Raw genomic sequence first — 25,805 nt, 5'->3', positions numbered from 1 at the left:
GATTTCTACCACTTGGTTTTGATCTGTTATTGTCAAAAGATCCACTGGATGTCAATCTGCCTCATCTATTAGCTTCCTTACAGGAAGTTAAACAACAACAAAGGGACGCTAGAAATGTGTGGACTCTGGTCTTTTGTTTTTTTAGAAAGAAATAAAAACTCTCCTGATCATTTATTGGTATTTATATTATACGCTTATTTCTACTACATGAAATTAATATTAGAATGATTTCAGAAGTATGCTTAAAAAGCTTTATATTTTGGCCATCTAAAAACATGTTCAACCAAATAATTAAATTGTCATTTAGGTGCACAGGTAGCAATGCTGAGATGATCAACTTATAATGCTGAAGAAATTTGTAAAATCTGAAAATTTACTGTTCATCACATTTAATCCTATTTGATCTAATACTTGAAAAATATATGTTAAATGTCTAGAGAAAAATATGCAGATGTATTTCCATTGTGGGTAATTCTAGTGCCTGGCATATATTGGTGCACTGACATGTTACAAATTTATTAACACTGCATGGCATATCATTTTTGGTTTTTATTTTATCCTAACAAATAGATAGGATAGAATAAGGCCATGCAGTCTGATGTCTGTGGGATCATGCCTCTTTTGACTGTTAAACTGTAGAGCAAAGAGAAAGATATCCATACACTGCTGATGGCTGATTTGTGCCTAAAGTCGACATATAGCAGGTACTGATCTTTCTGACATGCTAGTACACATGTACAAGATACCAGCATGGTCAAGATATATCTGTCCATCCTTCCACTTATCAATGTTTGGATACATCTTTGACCTATGCACCAAATACAGCTAAGTTGTCTGTAAGGGAGATTATGACCTATTGAGCAAGAAACCAATATCTCTTAAAAGGATTTGATTGCAGTCAACCACAATTTGAAGCAAATCAACATGACAGCATCTAGAACTGACCAACCATCATCCTCCTCTAGACACATTGATACATCGCCAGACCCTCACAACCACTATCAAATGTGTGTTAGCACAAGTGCAGACATTTGCCATGTCGATGTGACAAACTGGAATGGTGCTAATTATGTCATAATTGTTTGTAAAGGTGTAAATCCCAGAAATACAATATGTTTCTTGACTTGAATGTACACCAACAGTGCTTTGAGAAATACCTCCCACAAATATAAGGATTCTAAAGCCCCAACACTTAATGTTTCAGGTGGTTCTCTTGAGCAAGGATTACAGCTTTTGCTGGGAGGTTTTAAGAGAGTCCAAGAATTTTATTTGATTTTCTCTTATCTGGTTATGTATTCGGAGTTTTAGCACTAACAGAATTTCAACAATTTAGTTGAGGCCTCTATTTTAAAATTGTAGGGCTGTTTAAATAAAAAATAAAATAAAGACTCTTGTTACTGTTGCCTCAACTGAGTAAGAAAAATACAAAGACATTTTTTTCATTGTTTCGTTTCGCCCTGACAGCTGTTCTTCTAATTTGGCGCTATTGAATTTATTAGCTATCTTATAGAAATGAAAACATAATTGGGCTCAAAGCACTTAAAAGCCACATTTATATAGTGCTTCACTATATGCACGGTAAGCATTTTATCTAACTCATAGCCACTGCGAGTTCCGTAGGTTTGTCGTTATTTCAACCTATAATATTAAAGGTTTGTTCTTCGACGGCTTCGGCGCTTTGCTTTTATGAGGAAAAAGCAAAGCTCGTGCATCATGTGATACAGCTTTCTGCTCGAGCTCTGACCCATATTTCAAATAGATTTGCCTTCGTTTCCGACAGCCTTCAAAACGCATTAATGTTCAGCATAGTCGGTGGAGATGCACGAATTAGGCCCGTTACAGCGGAGCTCCTCGGCCTAGAAAAGAACACGCACAAAATCGCTTCCTGCGACATTCTTTAAACTTTTTTCTTTCACTGTAGTTGGCTACAATTTGTCATGTGAGGCCTTTAAATGCAGTTTTGCACCTTTCGTTTCTGGTAGTATTAAAATATTAACTGAACACACACGGAAAATAGACCGTGGAATACAATAAGATGATGAAATAAGCGATACGTGTTAATTGTTAAACAACAGTAAATACTAAATATAAACCACTTTTTTCTTTTCCATTTTCTTGCTTAGGTGTTCTGTATATAAATGTGAACAGATCGAAACAGAGGCCTGGCATTTCACATGTAACTCTGTTACCGGCGGGGCGACTGATGATTAAAGCCACAGTTAAAAGACGATATGTTTCCTTCTTTATTTGGTGGTTAGCATAGTCGCATCACGACAAGAAGGTCCTGGGTTTGAATCCAGTCTGCAGCCTTTCTGTGTGGGGTTTGTTGTCCCCGTTTTGCGTGGGTCTCTCCGGGCTCTCCCTCCCACGGTTTAAACACATGTATGAGGGTATTTTAAATTGAAATTGGCCGTAGGTATTTTACTAGTGCTACAACAACAGATAGCTAATAATAATAATAATAACAATAATAATAATAATAATAATAATAATAATTATATATTGGATCGATCAATTTTTTTTAGCATTTATTAAACATGTATTAAGAGTTTGCTGCTCTTCAGTACAAAGCGCAGATAATCGGTGCAGGCTGACAGTGATAAACGAGCTGTTCGCTGCATTAATGTATTTATTTATTATTCCATATGTGCTTAATTTAATGATGTTGTCCTGCTAATAATTAGTGTTATCACACACACACACACATACACCCAGAGCAGCAGCCACGGTAGTCATATTGGAGTGAAAGCTGGAGCTTCCGCCTTGTTTCAGATTTTCTTGAAATCGCCCATCCATCATCTCTGCCGCCATCAGTCGAATAATACGAGACAACTGCAATTTCGTCTCGTATCGAGCCACAGATACGTGATCTGCTCCACGAACCGCTGCTGCGGCCTCAGCTGCTTTCTCCTTAGGCCCGCTGTTCAAGTAAAACACAAAGCTCTGCTCCGTGCTCGTTTTTGCTTTCCTCCGTAAAGTCTTTATTTACTTTTAGTGCAGATTTGTTGTCCGTGATTTGGTGCTACAAAATGATTTTAAACATTGTCAGGAATTCAACTCACAACCATCATCTCATATTCCCTCATCCAGATCCTTCCATCCAGGAGTCTAAAAACTGTGAGATGTCAAACAGAAGAAAGAAATGCAGAAACAAACAATCACAGAGTTTTCTTACAAAATCTTGCTTTGAGCTTGGCTACAAAACGTGTCAGTGAGAAGAGCTGCAGTCTAACGTCTAACAGATCACAAGCACGAATATGGACTGAAAGAGCCAAACAAAGAGCACAAATCTCTACAGCACAATCGAGTTCCCATCGTTTTAGAAACATATGGGTTTTTTCTCATCAAGGTGTGTGTGTGTGTGTGTGTGTGTGTGTGTGTGTGTGTGTGTGTGTGTGTGTGTGTGTGTGTGTGTGTGTGTGTGTGTGTGTGGTTTTCGTTGTAGTTTTTTTAAGAGGTGGTCAAAAGGTAGGGGTGTGTGTGTTGGGGAGGGTGGACAGGAAAAACAAAGAAGTCTGTCTTTGTAGAAAAATAAATAAATAATTTAAAATGAAACAGAGGATATGTTTGGTTCTTCCTCTCTATAGTCATTGCTCTTCTAAATTCCTGTGCAGACGCAAAGCTCCTCAGCTCACATCAAAAATCTGTGGGCTGAGTTGATGACACGTTTCCGTGGTGATCCTCCACAGGCGCACGCAGGACGTGGGAGTGGTACTGTCAGGTAGATGTACGGTCAGAAGTGTGACTTGTCAACTGATCTGTGCAGCCAGAAGGAGATCCCTGAGCCAACCATGAAGGCCTGGACACAAAGAAAGGAGATGAGTCCACAGCTGCTCTGACCCACTGACCCACAACATGTCCTGTCTATGAAAAAACACTTTAATGTAGATCTTGCTCTAAGACATGCCATAGAAACTGTCTCTTATCTGATCATATCCTAATAACATTTACATTTACAATGATAGACTACACAGCATTGGCGAGTAGACTTCATCACAGTAGATGTCTTCCTGAATGTGCTATAACTAAGTTTAAAGATATAATTCAATCTCTGTTATCATCTTCAATGCCCTGTACCAACGCAGAGCAGAGCAGCTACCTGAAAACTACTCCAACAGAGGTCGATTATCTTGTTGATAATTTTACCTCATCACTACGTATGACTCTGGATACTGTAGCTTCTGTGAAACAGAGAGCCTCAAATCAAAATTACTTGACTCCCTGGTATAATTTTCAAACATGCATCTTAAAGCAGATAACTCGTAAGCTGGAGAGGAAATGACATATCACAAATTTAGAAGATCATCATTTAGCCTGGAGAAATAGTTTGTTGCTTTATAAGAAAGCCCTCCGCAAAGCCAGAACATCTTACTATTCATCACTGATTGAAGAAAATAAGAACAACCCCAGGTTTCTCTTCAGCACTGTAGCCAGGCTGACAAAAAGTCAGAGCTCTGTTGAGCCAACCATCCCTTTAACATTAACTAGTAATGACTTCATGAACTTCTTCACAAATAAAATTTTTATCATTAGAGAAAAAATTACCAATAATCATCCCACAGATGTAATATTATCTACAGCTACTCTTAGTACCATTGATATTAGAAATATCCTGTCTCAGAGTGACGCTGAAGAACTAGTTCATGCATTTATTACTTCCAGGCTGGACTACTGTAATTCATTATTGTCAGGAAGTCCTAAAAACTCACTGAAAGCCTTCAGTTAATCCAAAATACTGCAGCAAGAGTGCTGACAGGGACTAGAAAGAGAGAGCAGATTTCTCCAGTATTGGCTTCCCTTCATTGGCTCCCAGAATTGCATTAAAATCCTGCTCCTCACATACAACGTCTTAAAAGATCAGGGCCCATCTTATTCTATTGACGTTGCTGTACCATATCACCCAATTAGAGCACTCAGACTGCAGGCTTATTTGTGGTTCCTAGAGTATTTAAAAGTAGAATGGGAGGCAGAGCCTTCAGTTTTCAGGCCCCTCTTCTATGGAACCAGCTTCTGGTTTGGATTCAGGTTTTTGAATATTCTTCGATTTTGTGTTTTTCATGGTTTAGTAATTTGTATTTCTTTCTTCTTTAGTTATTCTCTTTTTATATTTTGTGGTTTCTACTTCTTAGGTTTCGCTACTCCTCTGTGGTCCATGTATCATGTCAAGTTAATTATGTTCTGTTCCCCAGTTCCAGTGTCGCGTCTGTGTCTCAGCATGTTTCCTGTTTTATTATGATAGTCCCTCATCTTGTGTTTAGTGTGTTCAGTTTTGCTTCCTCCCTGTCCCATTGCTTCTGATAAGCCACAGCTGTGTTTCCCTCCTGTTTCCCATCCCCTCATTATCAGTGTGTATTTAGTCCTCTGTTCTCCTCTGTCTGTTGTTGGTCCATCTGCTTGTCTTCCCTCATGTTTCCCCAAGACCCAGGTTTCATTTTTCAGGTTCTTGTATTGTTTTTCTATGCATCTCGTGCTTTTGTGTTTAGCTTCTCCCAGTTTAGGTTTTGTTAGTTCTATTTCATTCTTCCCTCACTTTAGTTTGTTTGCGTAGACCTCAGCAGATGTGACACAGATACCACAACTTTTAAGATTAGGCTTAAAACACTCCTTTTTGCTAAAAAATATAATTAGGGCTGGATCAGGTGACCCTGAATCCTCCCTTAGTTATGCTACAATTCCCTGCTAGGCCCACATCCTCATTTTTGACAGCGTTTTTTTAGTAGATAAAGGTGAATGGCTTAAACATGAATTGAGCTGCCGTTTGGGGAAGGCCTCGGAGGGGACTGGTGGTGGCTCCTGGGCCTGGCAGATCCCCAATGAAGGCATCTCGCATGAGAAGCAGTAATAACTGTGATAATAATTACTAATAACAGTAATAATAACTATTCATACTGTGCGGCATGAAGGCCAAAGACCTCTGCAGTAACATCACTGGTAGGCATAGCGCAGATAAGCAGCCCATGGCCTCAATAAGGTTGTCGAGGATTCCATAGAGTGGAGCGGATGGGCTCAGAAAAATCGGGAAGAAATGGTGGGAGAGGAGATCAAAGAAAATTTCAGACAATGAAAGACCTTGATAGATGAATGAGGGGAACTCTCGATCGGGTAGCTAGACTCTGTACAGAAGCTCTGACAGTGACACATGCCGGGATTTTGAGACTTGTGGTAATGGCTTGACGGCTCGTGAGCTTGTCTTGGAGTAGAAGATGGAAAGGGGATGCCTGGTTGGTTAATTTACTTTGGATAAGGCAGCGATAACTACTGTGCCAATTTCTGAAACGAAGGTGACAGTAAGCAGTTTTGGAAGGGTTAACTCAACACTTGCTGGTGGGTGACTTTGCTGAATTTCACAGAGGTGGCGAGCAGCCGGAGTTACTTCATAACTGGATCTAGCGGAGAGAAAATGACTGGATGGATCAATGTAGCAGACCGGATTGTTGGCTGGCAAGAAAACTGCTAGAAAGTTTCCTGGGACGGCAGGTGTCAGCGGCGTTCGGTTACTCTGAAGCACCGCGTTGACGTTCAGAGTGTTTGGGTTTCTTGGATTGCCTAGAGGGAAAGCGATGAAGCAGAGCTGTGTAGTTCTTCATCTGATGTGGTGACGGACAAGAGGGCGGTTATAAGCAAATGGAAGGGTGAGTAAAATTACGGTACTCTTGTGAGATAAGTTGTATTAAAGATCTTCTCGAAAGAGCAAGAACGAAACGTGTTCTCACGAAAACGGGAACAAACAGCTTGTAGAACTTGGGGGTCATATATAATATAAGAACTGGAAGGGCCGTGGTTGGAGGTGTGGTCCTGCTCCGGAAATTCAGATCATTTTTCTCCAATAGGTGTAGGCTGCAGGTGAATTTCCATGATGAATTGAGTATTTCTTCTTCAGTCACCTTTCTCAGTATGTGTTTATACACCTCTCTGTCTTGAATCATTGCTTATTTCTGGCTCTCTTCCACAGCGTTGCTTTTGTTCTGTCCTGTCTTTTAGCATTCAAGAGAATTTTATTTTGAAAGGCCAAACCACTGATAGGCATCCTGTTCACACAGTAGTAGTCACAATAGTAGTAGTGAGATAGCCACACGATAGTGAATAATATATATCAAAGAAACTGTCATATTTTACAAGTGCCAGAAAAAAAAATGCTACTGATGCTTTTCAGCTTTTATTATGAAAGTCATTTACAGCCTCTGTGCGGTCGAAGGGTTTGGTGACAAAGGCAGTGCAGGTCTTTTTTCTTTTATGTTCTGTAACACAGCAGCTTCCATTTCCACAACACTTAATGACCTGACAAACTTAGTTTATCTTGCTCTCAATTGTCCTGAGGGATAGCAGCTACTTTTCTTTTCCAAGTCAGGTTTTACAAGTCTACTTGTGTTTTGTTTTACGTTTTTGCTTTTTAGTAAGACTGAAGTAAGGCCTTCAATCCTCAAGGAGCTACTGAGGATGGGCTTTGTCAGCTAGAGGAGTGAATTCATAAAATAAAGTAATGTGAAAAAAATGTTGTTGTTTTGCATATTTGTCATACATGTTTCAGATCATCAAACAAATTTTAATGTTACAGATAGATACTTAAGTAAATGCAAAATACAGTTTAAAAGAATTATTTCATTTATTAAGGGGAAAAAACAATTAAAACCCCCTTGTCACAAAGATTAACCAGCAATTTCTGGAAAGCTCAAGTTTCACTAGCTACACCAGGGTTGAGTACTGACAGACCCGTTGGATCCATAAATCATTTAAATAGAACCTGTCTGACAAAGTGAAGCAGGATAAAAGATCTCAAAAATCTTTTATGATCTAAAGAAACTGATGACACACAAAATCACCGACATCTATCAGTCTAAAAAGTGTTACAAAATAATTTCTACAGCTCTGGGATTCTAGCAAACCATGGTGAGAGCTATTATCCATAAATAGAAAATCTTGGAACAGTGGTGGACCTTTCCAGGGGTGGTCGGCTTACCAAAATGACTCCAAGACAGACTGACAAGTCTCCAAGAACTCACAAAAGCACCTATAACAATATCCAAAGACCTGCAGGTCCCACTTTTCATGATTAAACAATAAGAAAGTGACTGGGCTAAAATGGCATCTGTTGCGAGTTCCAAGGTAAAAACCACTGTTGACCAAACAGGACACAAAGGCTTGTCTCACATTTTCACATTGAGAACTTTTTGGAAGATTTGCATCCAATTACATCTGACATAAAACTAGCATACACCTCTCATAAAAAAAATCATAGCAACAGTCAAATGTGGTAGTGTAATGGTCTGGGATTACTTTGCTGCTTCAGGATTTGGATGACTTGGCCAATGATTTTCTGGTAGAGAGCAGAATTCATCAAAGATCAGTTTGTGCCCTAAAGCTCAAGCACACTTGGGTTATGCAACAGAACAATGATCTGAAACATTCAGGTGCGGCAACTATGCAAACAAATTAGAAATCAGGAAGAAATCAAATTCTGTTTCACAGATGTATGAGACAAAATATGAACTATATAAGTCCTAGAAGACCCAGAGGAAATACTGTGAGAAAGAACACCCACCTGTCTTCGGTATTTTTCTCTCAGACAAGATGATAATCTAAGGTACGAAAGAGGATTAGGGCCACTGGAAAAAAAGTGGGCATGTCTTTGAGTTCTTCTTTTCCAGAGTTCTGAGAAAAAAGTCAGAATTCTGACTTTAATCTCAGAATTCTGATGAAAAAATCAGATATCTGAGAAAAAAGTCAGGTTTCTAAGAAAAAAGTCAGAATCCTGACTTTTTTCTTAGAATTCTGGAAAAGAAGAAGAAAAAAAAAAAAGACGTGCCCACTTTTTTTTTTCCAGTGGCCCTAATCCTCTTTCGTACTAAAGAGTAAATGTGCAGGGAAATGTCACACATTAGAGAGGACTAATATGTTTCATGTAACACTGATGAACTGCTAGCTGTGAGAATGAATCCATATTTCTGAAGGAACTCGATTTTGTTTTTGTCGTTTGAAATCATTTTGAATTCAATCTGAATATATGCACTGCTTGGATTCCCCTGGTGGCTATGATGAAGTTTGTGATTAAATGGACAGTTGTGGCTCAGGAGGTTGAGGGGAACATGTGGAACAGCAATCCACATGTCAAAGTGTCATTTAGCAAGATACTGAAGTTATACCTGATACAGTCATCAGAATGTGTGTGTGCGTGTTTGTTGGTACGGTTGGAGTCTATTCCATTTAAGCCTACCACAATACTTGTGTTTATTTTTGATTATATTTTGTATTATAATTATTTAGCTGATTGGACTCTTGCATTATTTCACTTTGTTGCCTCAAGGTCCTTATAGCACAACGTGATTTGTGCTATATACATAAACTGAATTGATTTTTTTTCTACTAAAATTAGTCCCTTATTTTTTCATTTTTGCATTGCAATATTTTAATGAACTGAAGCTATTTTGTTTTGGGTTTATATATTTTGTCTGCTGTGACACAATACATCTAACTGACTAAACTATTGCCTGAGTAGCTTTAAACTAAACTGATTCTGTAAATTCAAACATTACCTCAAAGAGTGTTTCTGTTTTAATCCAACAAAAATTGCTATTAGTTTAAAACTGACATGTGCAGTACATAACATAGCATATGGTGGACCAATCAAAAAAAGAGTGCACAACAGAGGAGTATAAAATTGTGTAGATTCAGTCATCTGTTCTGTAATGGCTAAATGTTATGGTTCAGGCTTTATTGTGCGTGGAAAAACCCTCATATTACTCCAAACATAGCTCTCTTTCTTGATGCAGTCTGGAAGAGATTTACTGCCACTATCAGCATATGCACTCACCAGAGATCAGGAGAAACTAGACAGTCAGTGATCATTCACAGAGAAATAGTTACATTAAATACCTTACAAAATATACAGATAGCACTGATTCAGAGCGCTCAATGTTTCTATGTAGATGTATGTTTTAAAATAAGCCTTGTGAACTTCATTAACAGAGCCCTGGAATTATTAGACAGGGAAGAGAGGGCTGCACTGGCAAAAAAAAAAAATCACCCTGCTAAAAAAATGAGCAAATGCAGCTCCTATTTACATATAAAAAGCTCTATTAATCAAGGTAAGTGTCATTACAGCATGGCTCATTGAGCAGAGGAGAGTGGGTGTTAAATAAAATTCTCTGTGGTTGGTGCCTCCGGCAGGCGATATGTCTTGATTTGAGAACTGTCAGCAGAGGTGAGAAGCTGATAGAGGGTGGAGGGGGAGACAGAGGGGGAAGCATTACCCGATTCTTAATCAAATTGCAGCGGGAGAAGAGAATGAGGACAAAACTGGCGGGTTGGGGGTGGAGAAGGAGAGAGAAAGTGGTTGAAGTTAGATTTAAAATGGAGTGTGAATCTGTTTCCCCCACAATGACTTGTTTACTGATGTTTACTGAGAGAAAAAAAAGCTTTTTATTCTGAAAGATGGTCTGACTGACCCCACGGATGTTTAAAATCTGGACTGACTGAAATAATCATCTACAAAAATAATATAGTTTATATGTAAATAATTGTTTTAAAAAAAAGAAGAAAGGAGTCTGACAAGGCACCAATCCTAAAACCGTGTGCAATGCATGAACTTGAGCCAAAAAGATGTCATTTGTGAAACCATTAAGAAGATAATGACATTCTTTCTTATTTCAGTTTCATATCTATTTGTAAAAGAATAACTGAAAATCTCTAATTCCATAAGTTTGTGCTGAGATACCTAACGATGGCATTACCATGACAATTAAAAGACCTTGCTGTGTCTATGTTAGACTGTAAACAAATTGAAAGAGCAGAGTGGAAGACCAAGTAATAAGAGATAAGGAGAAGTGAGTTCAAGAGTTCAAAATTGCTTTTCTGGGATGAAACAAAATGAAAAGTGACAAAGACTTTACTTCTTACTTCACCCTGTTGTTCAGGCCAGCCTCAGTGGAGTGAATTTACATGTAGTGCCACTGCCCATCCATCCCCATATTCATACCCATGCTACCCATCGGCCCTGCAAATAAAGTAAATACACTGTTAAGAACCACCAACACAAAACAGAACAGTCCTGCACAGTATCACAGAAACCAATTGAATTTTTCAAAATATTCATAAAGGACTTTTAAGTACAGCATCAACCTTTCTTGAGTAAAAATACACAACATAACTACTTTTATATTTACTTGTTTAATGATAGGTTTCACTCATAAAGTGATGTGCTCTGAATCAAATGTTGCATTTATTATATATGCCTCTTCTTTGACTTTTGGTTCTTTTTTGCATTTTCAATGAAGACTATAGACATAGATAATATAGACATGTTCCTCTATGGTTGTTGCCACTTCCTAACATATAAAACCTGCTTTGTGTCACTTTATATCTTTATCCTGTCCTTCTTTTTGTATTATGTTCAGTATTACTTATATGTCTCTCTGTAAATGTATAAAAATACACTTATACGCATGCAGATGGACTTTCTTGACCTATGCACTGGCCTGACCCACATACTCTTATTTTCTGTCCACTGGGGCTGCATTTAACCATGCCCTCATTTTCATTGAGATAAGGACAAATAACAAGGTTTACTTTACTAGACCATAGAAACTCACGAGGACAAGATGAAACCTGTTACACTGATTTTGTCCGTCATGATTTATTTTTTTTTAAATAAATGTTTGAGCGATTACTCACCACCAGGTCGAAGATTCATGTGCTGCTGCCCATCAAGAACAAAGCCTCCCATTGGCTGGCCATCTGGACTGTAAGCTGTACCCTGACTTACTGTGAGAGAAGATGAGAAATAAGACTATTGGTTAACTTGAGGTTAAATCTTGACCCCAATTCATACTGAAGGAAAGGAACTATTAGCAGTATAGTGAACACTGAACCTGCTCTGTTCGACTGGTCAATCATAGGCTGGACTATTCTCCTCCTTGCATTGATAAACCTGGAAAACAAAGATCAGTAACAATGAAAATGCTTAAATATTTTTTATTAAGTTCAATATTCTTGACCCTTGAGAACAGATACATGATCCAAAAAAAGAAAAAAAAAACCCTGACGTGAAAGAATACTTTTTTCGACTTTTTTTTAGAAAATAAATTGCAGTTAGTTTCTTTCCCAGTGGTGCTAGTACACAGAGATTTCTGATAACTTTGCACAGAAATTAAGTGCATTCTCTGTAAAAACACATCCTCTAAAATGCCATCCCTCTTGTAATTATCAAAAATGAAGAAGACGAAGTGTTTTGTCACCTAAAGTCAGTATTTATGAACACTTTCACTGTAATTTGGAACCTTTCCGTGCATCTCCAGGGACCTGACCAAAAGCCTGTTTTTTCCTTATTAAAATAATTTGGGTCACTTTGAGAAAGTAACACAACCTACACATGTATTGATTTGGGTTCAGACCTGTAGCTGTGACATGACAGCGCTAACCACTGCACCACCCTGTGTCACCTGTTCATTCAGTAATGATAATACTTATTATAAGTATTAAAATTACCTGTATTTAACTCATAGGAATTACTTATGTGTTAAATATAGGTAATTTGGGCATTTTCAGCAGCAAAAGTCAGGTTTTATGTATATTCTGCACTGCACAAAGCAAAAATGTTGAACATGTGAAGATGCTTACTTATCTGGTTTTACACCGACTTACCAGTTGTTCACTTGAAGAATGGTGAGACCTGTGTCCTGTGCTAGCTGCTTTTTCTGTTCCTCTGATGGGTATGGGTGCTATTAGCAAAAAGGAAGATAGACTAATAGATAAGTGATGCACAAATTAACTCTGCAAACACAACCTGGTCCTGTTTTGGCACCCAAACATTTTACACTAAAGCATGTGGCTTTGTGCCACAGCATTTAGCATTAACCGGGTGGTATATAAAATTATTGGATGGTATACAATGGTAGCTTTTATTTGGGACCCAGTAAGGCCAGGCCACTCCCCAACCCTCCCTGTCTTGATTCAACCTCTTTTCCTCTGGCCCCAGTCCCTTTGCAAACTCTGTGTTTGAGTGTGTGTGAGACTCTGGGAGAAGGGTGGCAGATGGCAGACAGAGGTGACCTGTCTACTCAACAGGGTCGTGGGCCAGTCTCCATTCTGCTGTTGTCAGGCCATCTCCCGCAGTCATCGTTGAAGGATGAGCTTTAAACTACTTTTCAGGGAAAGTCAGTGCAAGCACACACACATGCTGATTTCCTTTTTTTTTTTGTATGTTTGTCACACTTAAATATTTTAGGTCATCAAACACAAACATACACAAAATATTAACAGGAAATCAGGAAGGGGGCAAACACTTTTTCACAGCACTGTATATTATTACATTTACATTCTCAGACGTCCACAAAGACACACTCATATACTTACAAGCTTAAACACAACCATATATGTTACAAATACACACACGAAAGCATTTGTACAGTAGGCCTCCAAATATCACGAGAGATGCACAGAGAGGAAGAAAGACACCAATTTAAATAACCAGAGGGGAAAATGCACAGTTAGCTTTGTGAAATCAAGTGTGTGATGGTGGATAGTCACACACTTGTAATAAAACACACACAGTCAATGTACTGAGGATGCTTTTTGCCCCCTCCTAGCTCTCAGCTGGCAGAAGAGTAGCATTTAAAATACTCTGAAAGAAGTAACATAATGTACTTTAGATAATGTTGTTTTGGATTCAATGTTAGATAACTTAACTCATTTTCTCAGCTTTTTTCCAGTACAAATGGCCACACTGAGAATGACTTTTTCGTGTTTGAAATTCACTCCAAGAAAGATGCTGTAAATGATTAGTAAACAGCAAACAGAATGTTTTTTATACAGCACCTTTCTACTCAGTACTCAAAGCCATTCACACATTTACACTCCGATGGAGCAACTTGGGGTTAGAAACCTCCCCAAGGATATTTGGGGAGGACTGAACCACCAACCTTCCTGCTCTACCTCCATGTAGCCCCATTCATGGGTGTTACATGCAAACAAGTGCTTAAATTCAAGGTGAGAGAACATCTTTTCAGCTGACACTTATGAACACTTATGAAAGTTTGCTCTACAAACTCTGACACCAATCTTTGAATGTAGAGAGATAAAGGTTTGCATGGAAACCAATAGATATCGTTCCGCTAATAAGCAGGTAACGGATAATCTACTGAATTAAGTCCTTGCACTGCTGCTTTTTATACAGCACTCTCGCAAAACCTTTAAGAGCTTTAAGAAGAGATAACAAAAGCAGGAGGGGACAGCTACTGATGGATAGAAACATCCCCACTGCCCCCACAGACATCTAACCACAGGCCTCACACTGTAATGTCTGACAAAACATAATCCCGCTCCTTTCACACCCTCAACAAGTGATGAATGCTTGAGCGCTTGGGTGTTGCAAAAGGCCTTTGAGGGGCCAAAGTCCCCTTGCACACTTTTCATAGACACATCCTGCCATGGCAAATACTTGTGCTTAACAAATTAGGCCTGAAAGGAGATGGGAACACAGAGGGGATAATTCAACTATCCTTGTCTTTATCTACAGAATCTAAAGGTGGGCTTTGGAAAGGAAGGGATTACTCCAAGTCCAGGACCTGTGTGGGCCTTTTACAAACTAAACAAGTGAGGGGTTACAGCACATCTAAGAGTATAAGAGGTAGAGAAGGTGAGGAGGCTGTGATCATTGGATAAAACGTGATGCTGTCCTTGTTGGATGTGCTCAACATCTCTACAGAGCTGAGCTTCTTTTGAATGAAAGGCTTCTGATGTTGATTTCTGAAGAAAATGCCTGGACTGCTATTTCAAAAAAGGGACCTTTAGTCACAAGTTCCTCTTTGCTCCGTTCTCTTGCAATGGAACAAAGACGAACATGGTTTCAAGATGCATTCGGAAAACACAGAAAAACAGTGAGGACTCATTTCAAACAACTTTTGCCTGATGACGCGGCCTTAGCTGGACGACATTACATTCTGTCCTCGTGCACATTGTAGGGTTTCTATTATAAAGAGGAGAAAATGTTGCAGTTGTATAAAAAGCCACAGCTAGATGTGGCTTGTCTGAATGAGGCTCTGTTCGCTTACTGTAAGGTGCTGGAATAGCCACGCTCTCATTATGTTTGTCGCCACTTTGGGGAAGATGCCTCGTTTCTTCTGTCTCTTCTTGTCTTGGTCATCCTCATCTCCCGTGCCTGGTGATGCCAAGCTGTTGTCAAGGCCGTCACCTGCAATCAGAAACAAAAGGAGTCATATTATCAGGAAGCTTTAACGTGGCCCGATCTCTCTATAGAGCCACGTTCTCCTTTATGGCACGGCAGTACAAATTTCTTTGTCTCACCTCTGCTTTACTTCCCGGCCACTGGATAATGAAGAGGAGTTTGTAGTGTAGGAGCTCAGTAAAACCAAGAGTTATTAATTCAATGTGAGCCACGGCTTTGACATGAGGTAATGACTGCAGGAGCTGTGCGGCTGACATGAGATAATGAATGTTCAAAATGCAGTCAGACTGTGTTCTATGTACTCTTATGTGTATGTGACCTCTGTTTGAAGCAGGACTGAAGTAAAAGTGGGGACAAACAAAAACAGAAAGCCAAGCTTGTAAATGAAGTATGAACCCAGTGTGTTTAAAGTCACAGAGATGTGTCCGTATGGGCGACTAAGGCAGAACGAGGGGGTGTGGGTGGATGGGTTGTTAGAGCGTGAATCCTTCACCTTGCAGTTCAGTATGACCATCCAACACACACACTCCCCCTCCCCCTTCCTTCATCAACAATACAAGTGTCAGGCTGTCTGCATCACAGCATCATTCCTGCTCTGGATCCTGCTATTAGCAGCATCTCTGTTTGATTTCAGCAGGAAGCTGGCGCGGGTCAAAGCAGGAGGCTTCCTTTAAGCTGAGATTTCCGCTCCCACAAGCTAACTCACTCCAACTTGCAACACAAGGGGCACTCTGGTCTCTCTCCTTCTCTGACATTAATTGTGCATCATGCGAGATGATTTACTTTTAACAGTGGTGGTTATTTTTCTTGCCCTCGGGGCAGAGAAGCCTTGAAAGCCTGCCTGGAGGGTATGTGAATAATGCATCTGAGAGACTCCTCCCCTGAGGCGAGACAGGAACCCTACTTTTCTTAAGAAATGCCCTAGTATGTCTTTTTGTTTTTAGAGATGCATCAATCAAATGTGCCTATATGAGCCATATTCATGCATAAATATTTCAGCTAATGAATATTGACACTAAAAAGCCCTGTTCCAGGGTCAGGCTCCAGGGGCTGTGGGAGTTTTACGGATGGTGTCCACCAGCTGTAAGTCACAGACAGGATAGCGTTCCTGCTGCTTCCGTCCCCTGCTGCTGTCTTCCTGTTTGTTTGTCCAGCTGCTGTCACTGCTAACTTCAACATGATGATAATTAACCAGCATAAAATTGTATTCTTACTTCAACTCTTTAGGAAAAAATGTAACACGAGCACATTCGATTCAGACTGACCTAATCATTCTAATTAACTACATACGCACCGACACTGACATATAGCGGCCAGACAAACTGAACCCAAAGAATATTCAAATCTCCACTAAAATGATAGCTGTGTAAGAAAGACAGAGAGAAAAGGTCTTGCTCAGCTTAATTGTATCAAAGGGAGGCACACTGTTCCCTCTCCACCCCTCATCCTCATCACTGGTCTGCTCCTCTCCTCTCCTCTCCTTTCTTCTGCTCCAGAGAGGGAAAAGCCGCAGGGCATATCCTCTGCTACACTAATCGCTTCTGACTGTTCTCCGGCAACTCAGCCAATCTAACCAGTGTGTGACAGTGCAGTCTCAAAGTCATATGCCCGTGCAAGTCTCCCATGCCCCTCTGCTCCCACCCTTTTTCATCTCTACTCCCCCTCCTTAGTTAAGTCTGCCTTCCAGTGTCTGCACGCGTGACACACGAGGGGGTACAAGGAGGGGGGAAGATACCGCAGGGATGACTGGAGTATTGCCCCGGGGTGAAGAAAAACACACACAAAAAATAGCATCCTGAGATATCAACACAAGTCTTCCTTTTTTTTTTTATACCCCCTCAGCTTACTCGATAGATAGATCTGGTTCTACTGACCGCTCTGAAAACCAAACAGTCAGACAGCCCTTTGGCTGCTCATCTGGTCTGGTACGTAAATGGTGTGACCCACAGTAAATGTGATATTTATTATATGTTTAAAGGAAAATAATAATTTTTAAAAAGCAGTGAAATGTTTTTAGAAAAAAAAACAAACCCAAAAATAACATCTAGATATTTAAATTGTTTTATATTAATCTCCCCACTGGATATGTTGGTAAGTGAGAAGCAGCTAGCAGAACTGATTGTCGCACCCCCCCAGCAGCATCACTGATGCAAAGCCAGCGTGGGCTACCTAATGAGCTCAGCAGGGCCCTGATTCATCATCACTGACACCCCAAGCTCCTCCCATTATTACACATGAGACAGAGCATAGAATGGAGCAGCCGGGAAGACTTCCAACACAGAAAGTGAACACATGACAGTTAGAAACTCTGATACGAGGAGCATATGTTTGACGGCAGGAAGCTTTCATGGTAGCAGCACCATGTGGCAGTGAGACCTATTTATTCTTTCTTTCAATATATATATATATATATATATATATATATGAATCCACTTATCCACTTTTTGAGTGATTGATGATATCATAGGTGAAAAATCATGTTTTTCACCTATGATTGAGGTACAGAGACAATTTAAGATAAGCAGGATTTACAGAGGATGTGTGTGCTTGCAGTAAATATAGTATAACTATAAATTATGCTCTCATCATCCGCTGTTTTACCTAAACAGGTTAGCAAAAATAAAAATAGCTTCTCCACAGCATTGAAAACTTCAAACTGCAAAATCCAGTGACAGACATACACTTTATTTCAGCCATTATAGGCTCAAAATCCGTTGTTAACAAATGTGCACACTGTTTGTGTCTGTGTGAACACGTGGCTCCTGACCAGTTCGAGCATAATTTCACGTGTGACCTCAAGCTAATTACAACAAAAATTTTGAATAACATTTTTGTAAGCAGTCTGTGCAAACTGAAGTAAAACATGCACACTTACAGGCAATAAAATACAAAAATGTGATCTTTTTTAAAATAAATAACTTGTAAGATAGATGCTAAAGGGAGGTGTCACTAACATATCAGCACCTCAAAAAGTACAACACATCCTGTCCCTCACATTCCACTTCTCAGCAAGAGTGAGGAGATTTTCTAGCTTCTCCCACTGCCTTTTGTTTTATTTGAATGGACACCTTCACCCCCTCCACACTCCTGGGAGAGCACGGTCCTTTTAGCTGTGGTCAACCCAAGCGGTTGAGCTATCAAACACAGCCTTCTCTGCATATCACACAGCTTACAAGGCAATGACCACAGAGTGGGAGATTACAGAGGAGAAGGCAGTTATGTAGGAGGCTACCAGTACCACCAAACCACTTCAGTATTCCCCAGTCACAGTGGATTTCTTTTTTCTGTGGGTTTCATCAGACCACAGAAGCTTGGCTAATGATGACGATACCATAATCACTTCCTGTTAGGAATGTTTTTAAATAAGTCTGCCAGTTTGTAGAGTCTCTTTCACCACGTGTGCTTCTGAACAAATGTCACTGTTGTTGAAACTATGTTTGATCTCATTTCTTCTGTAGTCAAACTGTGACTGATTTATATACTGATGTATATATGAACCAATAATCAATAATGAACAGCGGAGACTGATTGATGGACATCTTGGACAAAAACGTCAGCAAAGCCATCGTTAAAAACTCCCGTACAGAACAAGCTTATGATGACATAATATGAAATTTGCTGTCTAACAACATTCAGAAACTGTTGAATAATGAATAATGAATAAATAAGATTAAGTGGTGCTGATATTTCCCCAGTTGCTTCTTTCCAGACTGTACTGTATGTTTACTTTGCTTCAAAGCCCTTAATGAAGCATGTGGAATACCTGTGATCTTGGTTGAATGCTAAGAAATATTGATCCATCCATTCACACTCTCCTTTTCCCCTCTGCTACAGCTACAACTTCTGCACTGATGCCAAGTGCTGCTACCGAGCTTAAATAGTGCGTCTGGTGATTTGGTTAGGATCACTGACTCGAGAAAAGAAAACAGAACCACTAATGTTCGATGTATTTTACAAACCACACCCTTGTTTGTTTCAAATGTAAAACTACTGCAAAGAAAATGTTAATAATGAGGAGTTTTGGAGGCGATATAGGCAAAGACAGAAACTGGGGGATTAAAAATATGCACAACACTAAGTTCTACAGTGAGAAAATAGAAGCAAGATTTGTGTTGCCAAATACCAAATACTCACAACATTAATCATTCTTTATTGGACTGGACCGATTCCCATATAACTACAATATTATAACTCAGTGAAGATCATCCGCCTGCTCTGACTGAGTTTAGTATGATTTTGTTCCTTTAAGGTTGTGTGCTCTTCAGGTTAGAGAAGCAGGATCTTTTCTTTTCTTCCTTATACAGAAAACAGTCTGTCCTTTCATCTCTATGAAGGGGCATTCTGCACCCCCATCCACTATCCATTCTCTACCAGGTCAAAGGGCATGGACCTTGGGTTTTCCCTGCTGTTGTTTAAACAACAGCCAAAAGGAAAGAAACTATTCATAAGGCTATTTAGACTATGGACTTCCTCAGCTCACCTCCGCACCCAACTTCTGGATCATTAAAGTGTCAATTAAGATTTACCAAAACTGCTCTCTTACTGCATTTTAGTTGAAATGTAGAAGTGAAGATTGTAAACTGCTGTGTTTATAATCAAAGTAAGACTCTTATTCACTTTCCCATGTTCTTATAATCGAATCTAAGTTTCCCATTGTTCTCTTCGATGCTCTGCTCACTACTACCTGATGAGCAGAAGGTGGAAAGTCTCTTAAAAGTCATAAATAGCAAGTCATAAATCTGTTACAGCCTCCAAACAGAAACCACAGGCAGGACACAGAGTGACAAAAGATAGAGCGGGGCTAGACACAAGCACGGGGAGACAGAAGCAGGCAATAACAGCAGTGAACTCAGTTTTCTTTATCAACTACAACTGATGTGAGGGACAACCAGCATATGTGCTTACTAGAGCAATTCATAATGAACTAAAGAAAAAGATTACTAGAATACAGAGGTATCGATGTGAAATATTATTTCTTGAAAATGTATGCTTTAGAAAGTGTAAAGGATGAATAAAATATATTCTGTGTATGTTTGTTAAACAGAGAAAGCAGACCAAACCAGAACAAAACCATTATTGCCATTCTCACAAATCCTTAATAGTTATATTCTAAACAGGAACAATTTATGAGTCTGAATAATGTTTGAAAACTTACTGTGACAGAAATCAATTCGGGAAGAATTATTAAGTCATCATTTTGCTGATATAAAAATAGTCAGGCTTTGATTTCTTGGTTAAACTGGACATTAAAAAGACAAATTGCTAAGTGATATGCCTGCATACCTAAATACTGGTAGCCAAAAGGTCCACAGCCAGAGCGCGTGAGGATGCTTGTGGCCATATGACTTAATAGTCATATCCTTTTATATAGAAAACCGGGAGTAAATACACATATGTGTATTTGCTGTATGTGTTTTATAGCTTGGGCACTGTCTTAGAGCAGGCTTCCATGAACTTAAATCATCTGTTTTATCAATCAATGCAATTAAGCTAAAGTGATTAGATAAACCAAGAGTGTTGTCTTTCTTGAAATGCTCCCCCAGAATCACCAATCAGCTGGGCCCGGTGAGGTCACAACAAAGTCAAACCTTTGTTATGAAGGCCTGAAGGCGCTCTTACCAAGTTCGCTGGTGTTGTCTCCGCTCTGGGAAACGTGTCCCCCACTGGATGGTCCTGGAGTACCCACAGAGGGAGTGGAATGGGAATCATCCATGTCTCTCCAGGACGCTGGGTTCTGAGAGGTAGTGGACAGGTACAAGGAAATGAAGCAGGGAAGAAAGAGGAGGGTAAAGACAAAAGGAATGTCCAGTAAAGTCCAGTATGAGTTCCATTATGCAGTTAAGCGAAGGCACAAACACAAGTAATGTGACAATACCAGTTTGTCCATGAGGAAGGTTTGAGCAGAAAGTACAACAGCAACAGTTTAGTAACCCTGCAGCATGTGGATCCTGCCGTGTCCCGACTGTTTCTGTGACCAGAGTTGGGGAGAAACGTGCATTTATTGGGCTCACTGGCCTGCCACTCAGACTTTAGCCTAAACCCTCTTCACTCTCTGCGTCAGCTGTTTGGCAAATGGTGATCAGATGAAGGGCTCAGCAGATGACAAGAAGAAGCACTGGGACAATGGCACAGTATGAATAAGGCTCTCAATGCTGGAGCCTCTTTTCATACCCAGCCATGCAATAATTACAACTCCTTGGTACACACAGCTACTCAAAAGAGGTGACATGTGTTTTCATGTTCATCAAGCTAATGAAGAACATCTGGTAACAGGAACGGAGCCTAGTATATAGTGTTGTGTTCATTCACACAGGAAAAAACAGTCTTGTACAGTCTCTCTGTGTCTCACACTGTCCTGTCCTGCTACATCCATCATTTATACACTGACCAACTGCAGAGCACATGAGGCACTTATGAAAAAGTACACAGGCTTTGTCTTCTCCAACCCAGCACGTGCTCTAAATAAGTAATGGAATATTACAACACCATATTCACTTGTCAGTTGTGCAGTGGCAGCTAATAAACACGTCCTTCAGGTTCTTGGAACGTAAAACTGAGTTGAGGTCCATATATCGTTCAGAAGGATCGGTAAAATCAAAGTGCTTCCTCACACTTGAATATTGGAAACAGTTGCATTAAATATATATATTTAGAGACGTAACTTTTGGACTGGGGTTCGTTTTAAGATGACACAGCTGCATGCATTCATGAAACTGCAAACTACTGAATGAGTAGAAATTTCCTGTTTTCATTCAGATCATCTCATTTCATTTCATTGGACTTTAAATGTTCTCTCAGTTTAGCGGCGTCGTTGCTCATGCTGAAGGTTTGACATCACTGAAGCAGCGTCAACAGAACCATACACGACATCAAATATCTATTTCCCGGATGTCCTAATGTAAATCTTTTATGAACAAATAAATCATTTACCAAACAATAACTAAATAGACAAAATAATGCATATAGCATACAGACTGCTGACAAATGAGATTCCACATCAGTTTCAGTGCTCCTCTGCACTGATTCTCATTCAGAACTCTGGAAAGCGTGTCTCTTCCCTCACTCAGTGTTTAAATATGAGCACTGTTTAACAGTTTTCCTCAAAACATTTGAAAAGGTTAAGATTTAATTAAATTAGAATGAGATTCTGACACAAATGTACCCAGTAAAGCCAAAGAGAAAAGACACACTAAAGCTGATGTTGGACGACATGCTGTACCACAGTTTAACCATTATCCTCCTTGATTGTGATGAGCGTCATTTCTTGAGAGCTTCTGTACATTTACTGAAATTACTCATTTGAAAAAATTATACTTTTATTTTTCTATTTAAATAAATATTCATCAATTTCAGATTAATTTTTTTATTTGATCTGCAGCAACTATGAACTCCACAATGGAACATTAGTAAACCCAGGAATTCTACATTCTAATTCTACTCTTTACCAGTCCAATTTTTTTGTGTCAAAACTTCAGCCATCATCATTTTAAGATCCTCATGCTGTATGTAACTCTACATTAGTTCAAAATCGGACTTTCTTAGTAAATGAACAAAAATAGGAAGTCCTGTGTGAGGCACACAGCAGGGCTCCAGCCTGACACAGGCCCTGCGCTCTAACGTTTCTGTTCAAAGCTGCAGCCATAGCACTGGCACTGATCATCCTTTCTTTCAAGCATTTCCATAGAACAGGCTGCCTTAACAGCACCTGTTACGGGCTTCTTTCATTTCCTGTTTTTCATTATTTTTATGATCTATATATATATTTAAAGAGATCATAACAATAACGAGCAATGAGAGTATATATATATATATTAAATAACGACCAAAAAAAGGTTTCCACGCCGTGACTCACATGATCTGCGAGATTAGTGGAGGATCCTGAAAGGTCGTCAAAGTCCGACTTGCAGACGTCTCTCTCCTCTATGACCAGATCGATGGGCATCTTTCCTTTCAGGCAGCTGATGTAGCGGTGGCAGAAGTTATCACAGAGCTCATGGACCTGCCGAGGCCAAGCTCACATTTAGCAAACACCACGAGACTGAAATACTGGATTAAAAACCTGTTTTCACTGAGCCACGTGAGAATGAATCTTTACCTTTTCTAATTCCAGCAGATGAAACCGCAGGACTTGAATGGCTTGAATCATCTAAAAATCACAAACATTTTTTTGTTGACGCTTCCGTTGTGGTTGTTTTCTATAACCTCAAAATATTAGCACCCATCTAATAATAATAATAATAATAATAATAATAATAATAATAATAATAATTAATAACTCATAATCAGCTATGCGTTTGACGCGGGCGGACACTTCTGTAACGCCCTACTGCGCGTGGACAGCAGAGAATGAAAGGTGAGCTCACCAGGTTATCCAGCTCTGGGTTAGACGAGAACAGAGGTTTCTCTGCGCGGATCTGCAGATCAAAAGGAAACCGAGTGCGTGAGTAAATGCTGTGGACCTGATTCCATTTCCACTTTTCAGGAGTTCCCTCCATCACGGTGACACGCAGAGTGCCGTGTGCTGAGCGCAATGGTGACACTTGGTTTCTCGCTTGTGTGTTCTACCTGCTTTGCGAACACAGCGATGTCTTCGTTGAAGGAATCTGAGGAGCAGACGTCTCCTCCCGCCACACCGGGCTCTCGGGGCGTGCAGGTCGCCAGCTCGCACTTTTCGAACACCAGAGCCAGTAGAGGGAATAAAGGGTGGCTGCAACACACAGGAGCACAGGCCGCAGAGGCCTACACATGAAGCATCAAACCAGCGCTCGGCCCTGTCACGCATATTTATGTCTTCCTCCATAATGCCACTGAAATATCAAATATATTAATACACAGGGAGGATTTCATCCGTCCGCCGCCAACTACCTGTAGACACCCAAAAACGAGCTCAACACGAGCAACACGTACATTGACTGAATATATTTAATTTCCGAAATTTAGATGAAACTGTTCAGAGGCTGATCGCACACAAACAATAATACCTTACGCCTTTTTCTATAACACAAATCTGCACATTAATAATAATAATAATAATAATAATAATAATAATAATAATAATAATAATAATAATAATAATAATGTTTGTTGCTGTGTCCGCACCCGTAGATTTGGTCCTTGTCTCTCTTGAGTGCGTCGCTGACGGAGCTGCCCATGATGTTGTGCGGAGCGTGGGCTCCGTAGTGCTGTGTCGGGTGTGGGGGAGCCCCGTGACTCAGGTGGTGGAGCTGCGGTAGGGGCCGGGGTGCGTGCGGGTCTCCGTACATGGAGCCGGGGACTCCGTCCATCGCGCCTCCGTAATGAGTCAGCTCATCATACTGGAGTGAAAGTTTGAGTTCCGTCAGTGCACGAACATAAGAGGAAAATTTCAAAGTCGACATTGATGATTTCATGATGAAAAAAACATATTTGATATTTTTTGATAAGTATAGCAACTTCATGACGTTTTTCAAAGGTTCCTCAGGTTTCTTTCAAGGATGTAATGTGACTAGTGATTAAGTGGACTGTCATTGTGCAAACAATTGAAATAATGGTCGTTAGACGTACCCTTTGCGCCATGTCCGTGCGCAGTCACCACGCGTGTACACAGGAGCCTGGAGCGGATAACTAGTTAAGTTTTAAACTTTTGAATCCACGAAGGAACTGCAACCGTGTCCTTTTTTGTAGCATGGAGTCCGAAGTTAATGGGAGTAAGACGGCACACGTCCTCGCGCACACTGACACGTTCCCGTGGTGCCGCTTTGCCAGATCTGCGACTGTGATGCTGTTCCCAGCTTTGCTGTGCCTGTCGCGGGAATGCGCCGATCTCTGGTCTCACTGCGTCCCTATGCCCACGCCTCTGCGCGCCAACACGCTCACTGTCCGCAGGTCCACTCCGCTTTAGAACACGGCGCTGACGGACCCGCCCCCAGCCTTCTGCGAAATCTGCGAGGATTTAAACGTTTTTATAGGGTCACTGATTTCGAAATAAAACGCCACGAAATACATTCATTCATTCATCGCCTTAGGAGCAGGAGAAAGGACTGGACAAAACTGCTCAAGTCTAAGAGAGATCATCTTATTCTTCTTATTCATCTTCTACATCAGTTAAGTCTTCAAATTAAACAAGAAATGAAAAAGAATGTTACTTACTGCCACTGGACAACATACCCCAACCCTCCAGCTACTGCATTTTTTTACAATATCCCTAAGATGGAACTTCCTTTTACACGGAACTGTATTTTGTTTTTGTTTTTTATTAAACGTGTCAGAGTCAAATAAATTCAGTGCTGCTCACGATATCAAACAAGGAAAGTAGTTCTAAGTGTACATCTGGTTCTATGTACACTACGACGGTTCTATGGGAAATCATTTGAGGGCCACACACATGGACCGCACTTGATAATTTTCAATTTCGAAATCAGTTGCAGCATATATAGCCACAAAATTTAGTTTCCGTGCTTTTATTTTGAAGACCAAGCACCTAAACCGTTAAGCGAGAGGAAGCTGAGCCGGTGACACGCCACCAGCTTCAAGGTTTGTTTTGCATCGGATGAAACGATCAGTGAGGCAGAAGAGCCGTCAAAATAGAAGAGAGAGATGAGAGCAAGATAGTCCCAGAGATGGGAAATTCACATTGTTGTAGCAGCAA

General features: G+C 40.1%; 1 protein-coding gene across 1 annotated transcript; it reads right to left on the bottom strand.

Annotated features, from left to right (window-relative positions):
• Positions 1–3,356: 3,356 nt before the first annotated feature.
• Positions 3,357–25,080, bottom strand: meis2b (Meis homeobox 2b). Its single transcript, XM_042228309.1, has 13 exons — positions 24,722–25,080; positions 24,278–24,492; positions 23,744–23,885; positions 23,542–23,592; positions 23,274–23,324; positions 23,031–23,177; positions 20,798–20,912; positions 15,045–15,184; positions 12,637–12,713; positions 11,865–11,923; positions 11,668–11,757; positions 10,894–10,990; positions 3,357–3,799 (listed from the first exon to the last, which is right to left on the bottom strand). The coding sequence occupies exons 1-12, from the start codon at positions 24,731–24,733 to the stop codon at positions 10,932–10,934; spliced, it is 1,158 nt and encodes a 385-aa protein (XP_042084243.1). The 5' UTR covers positions 24,734–25,080; the 3' UTR covers positions 3,357–3,799; positions 10,894–10,931.
• Positions 25,081–25,805: the final 725 nt, after the last annotated feature.

The sequence above is a fragment of the Haplochromis burtoni genome, unplaced genomic scaffold, assembly GCF_018398535.1.
Source record: "Haplochromis burtoni strain Fernald_Lab_line unplaced genomic scaffold, NCSU_Asbu1 Contig_317, whole genome shotgun sequence".
NCBI classification, from domain to species: domain Eukaryota; kingdom Metazoa; phylum Chordata; class Actinopteri; order Cichliformes; family Cichlidae; genus Haplochromis; species Haplochromis burtoni.
Note: the sequence above shows the minus strand (reverse complement) of the source record. Positions and strands in the feature narration are given on the sequence as shown.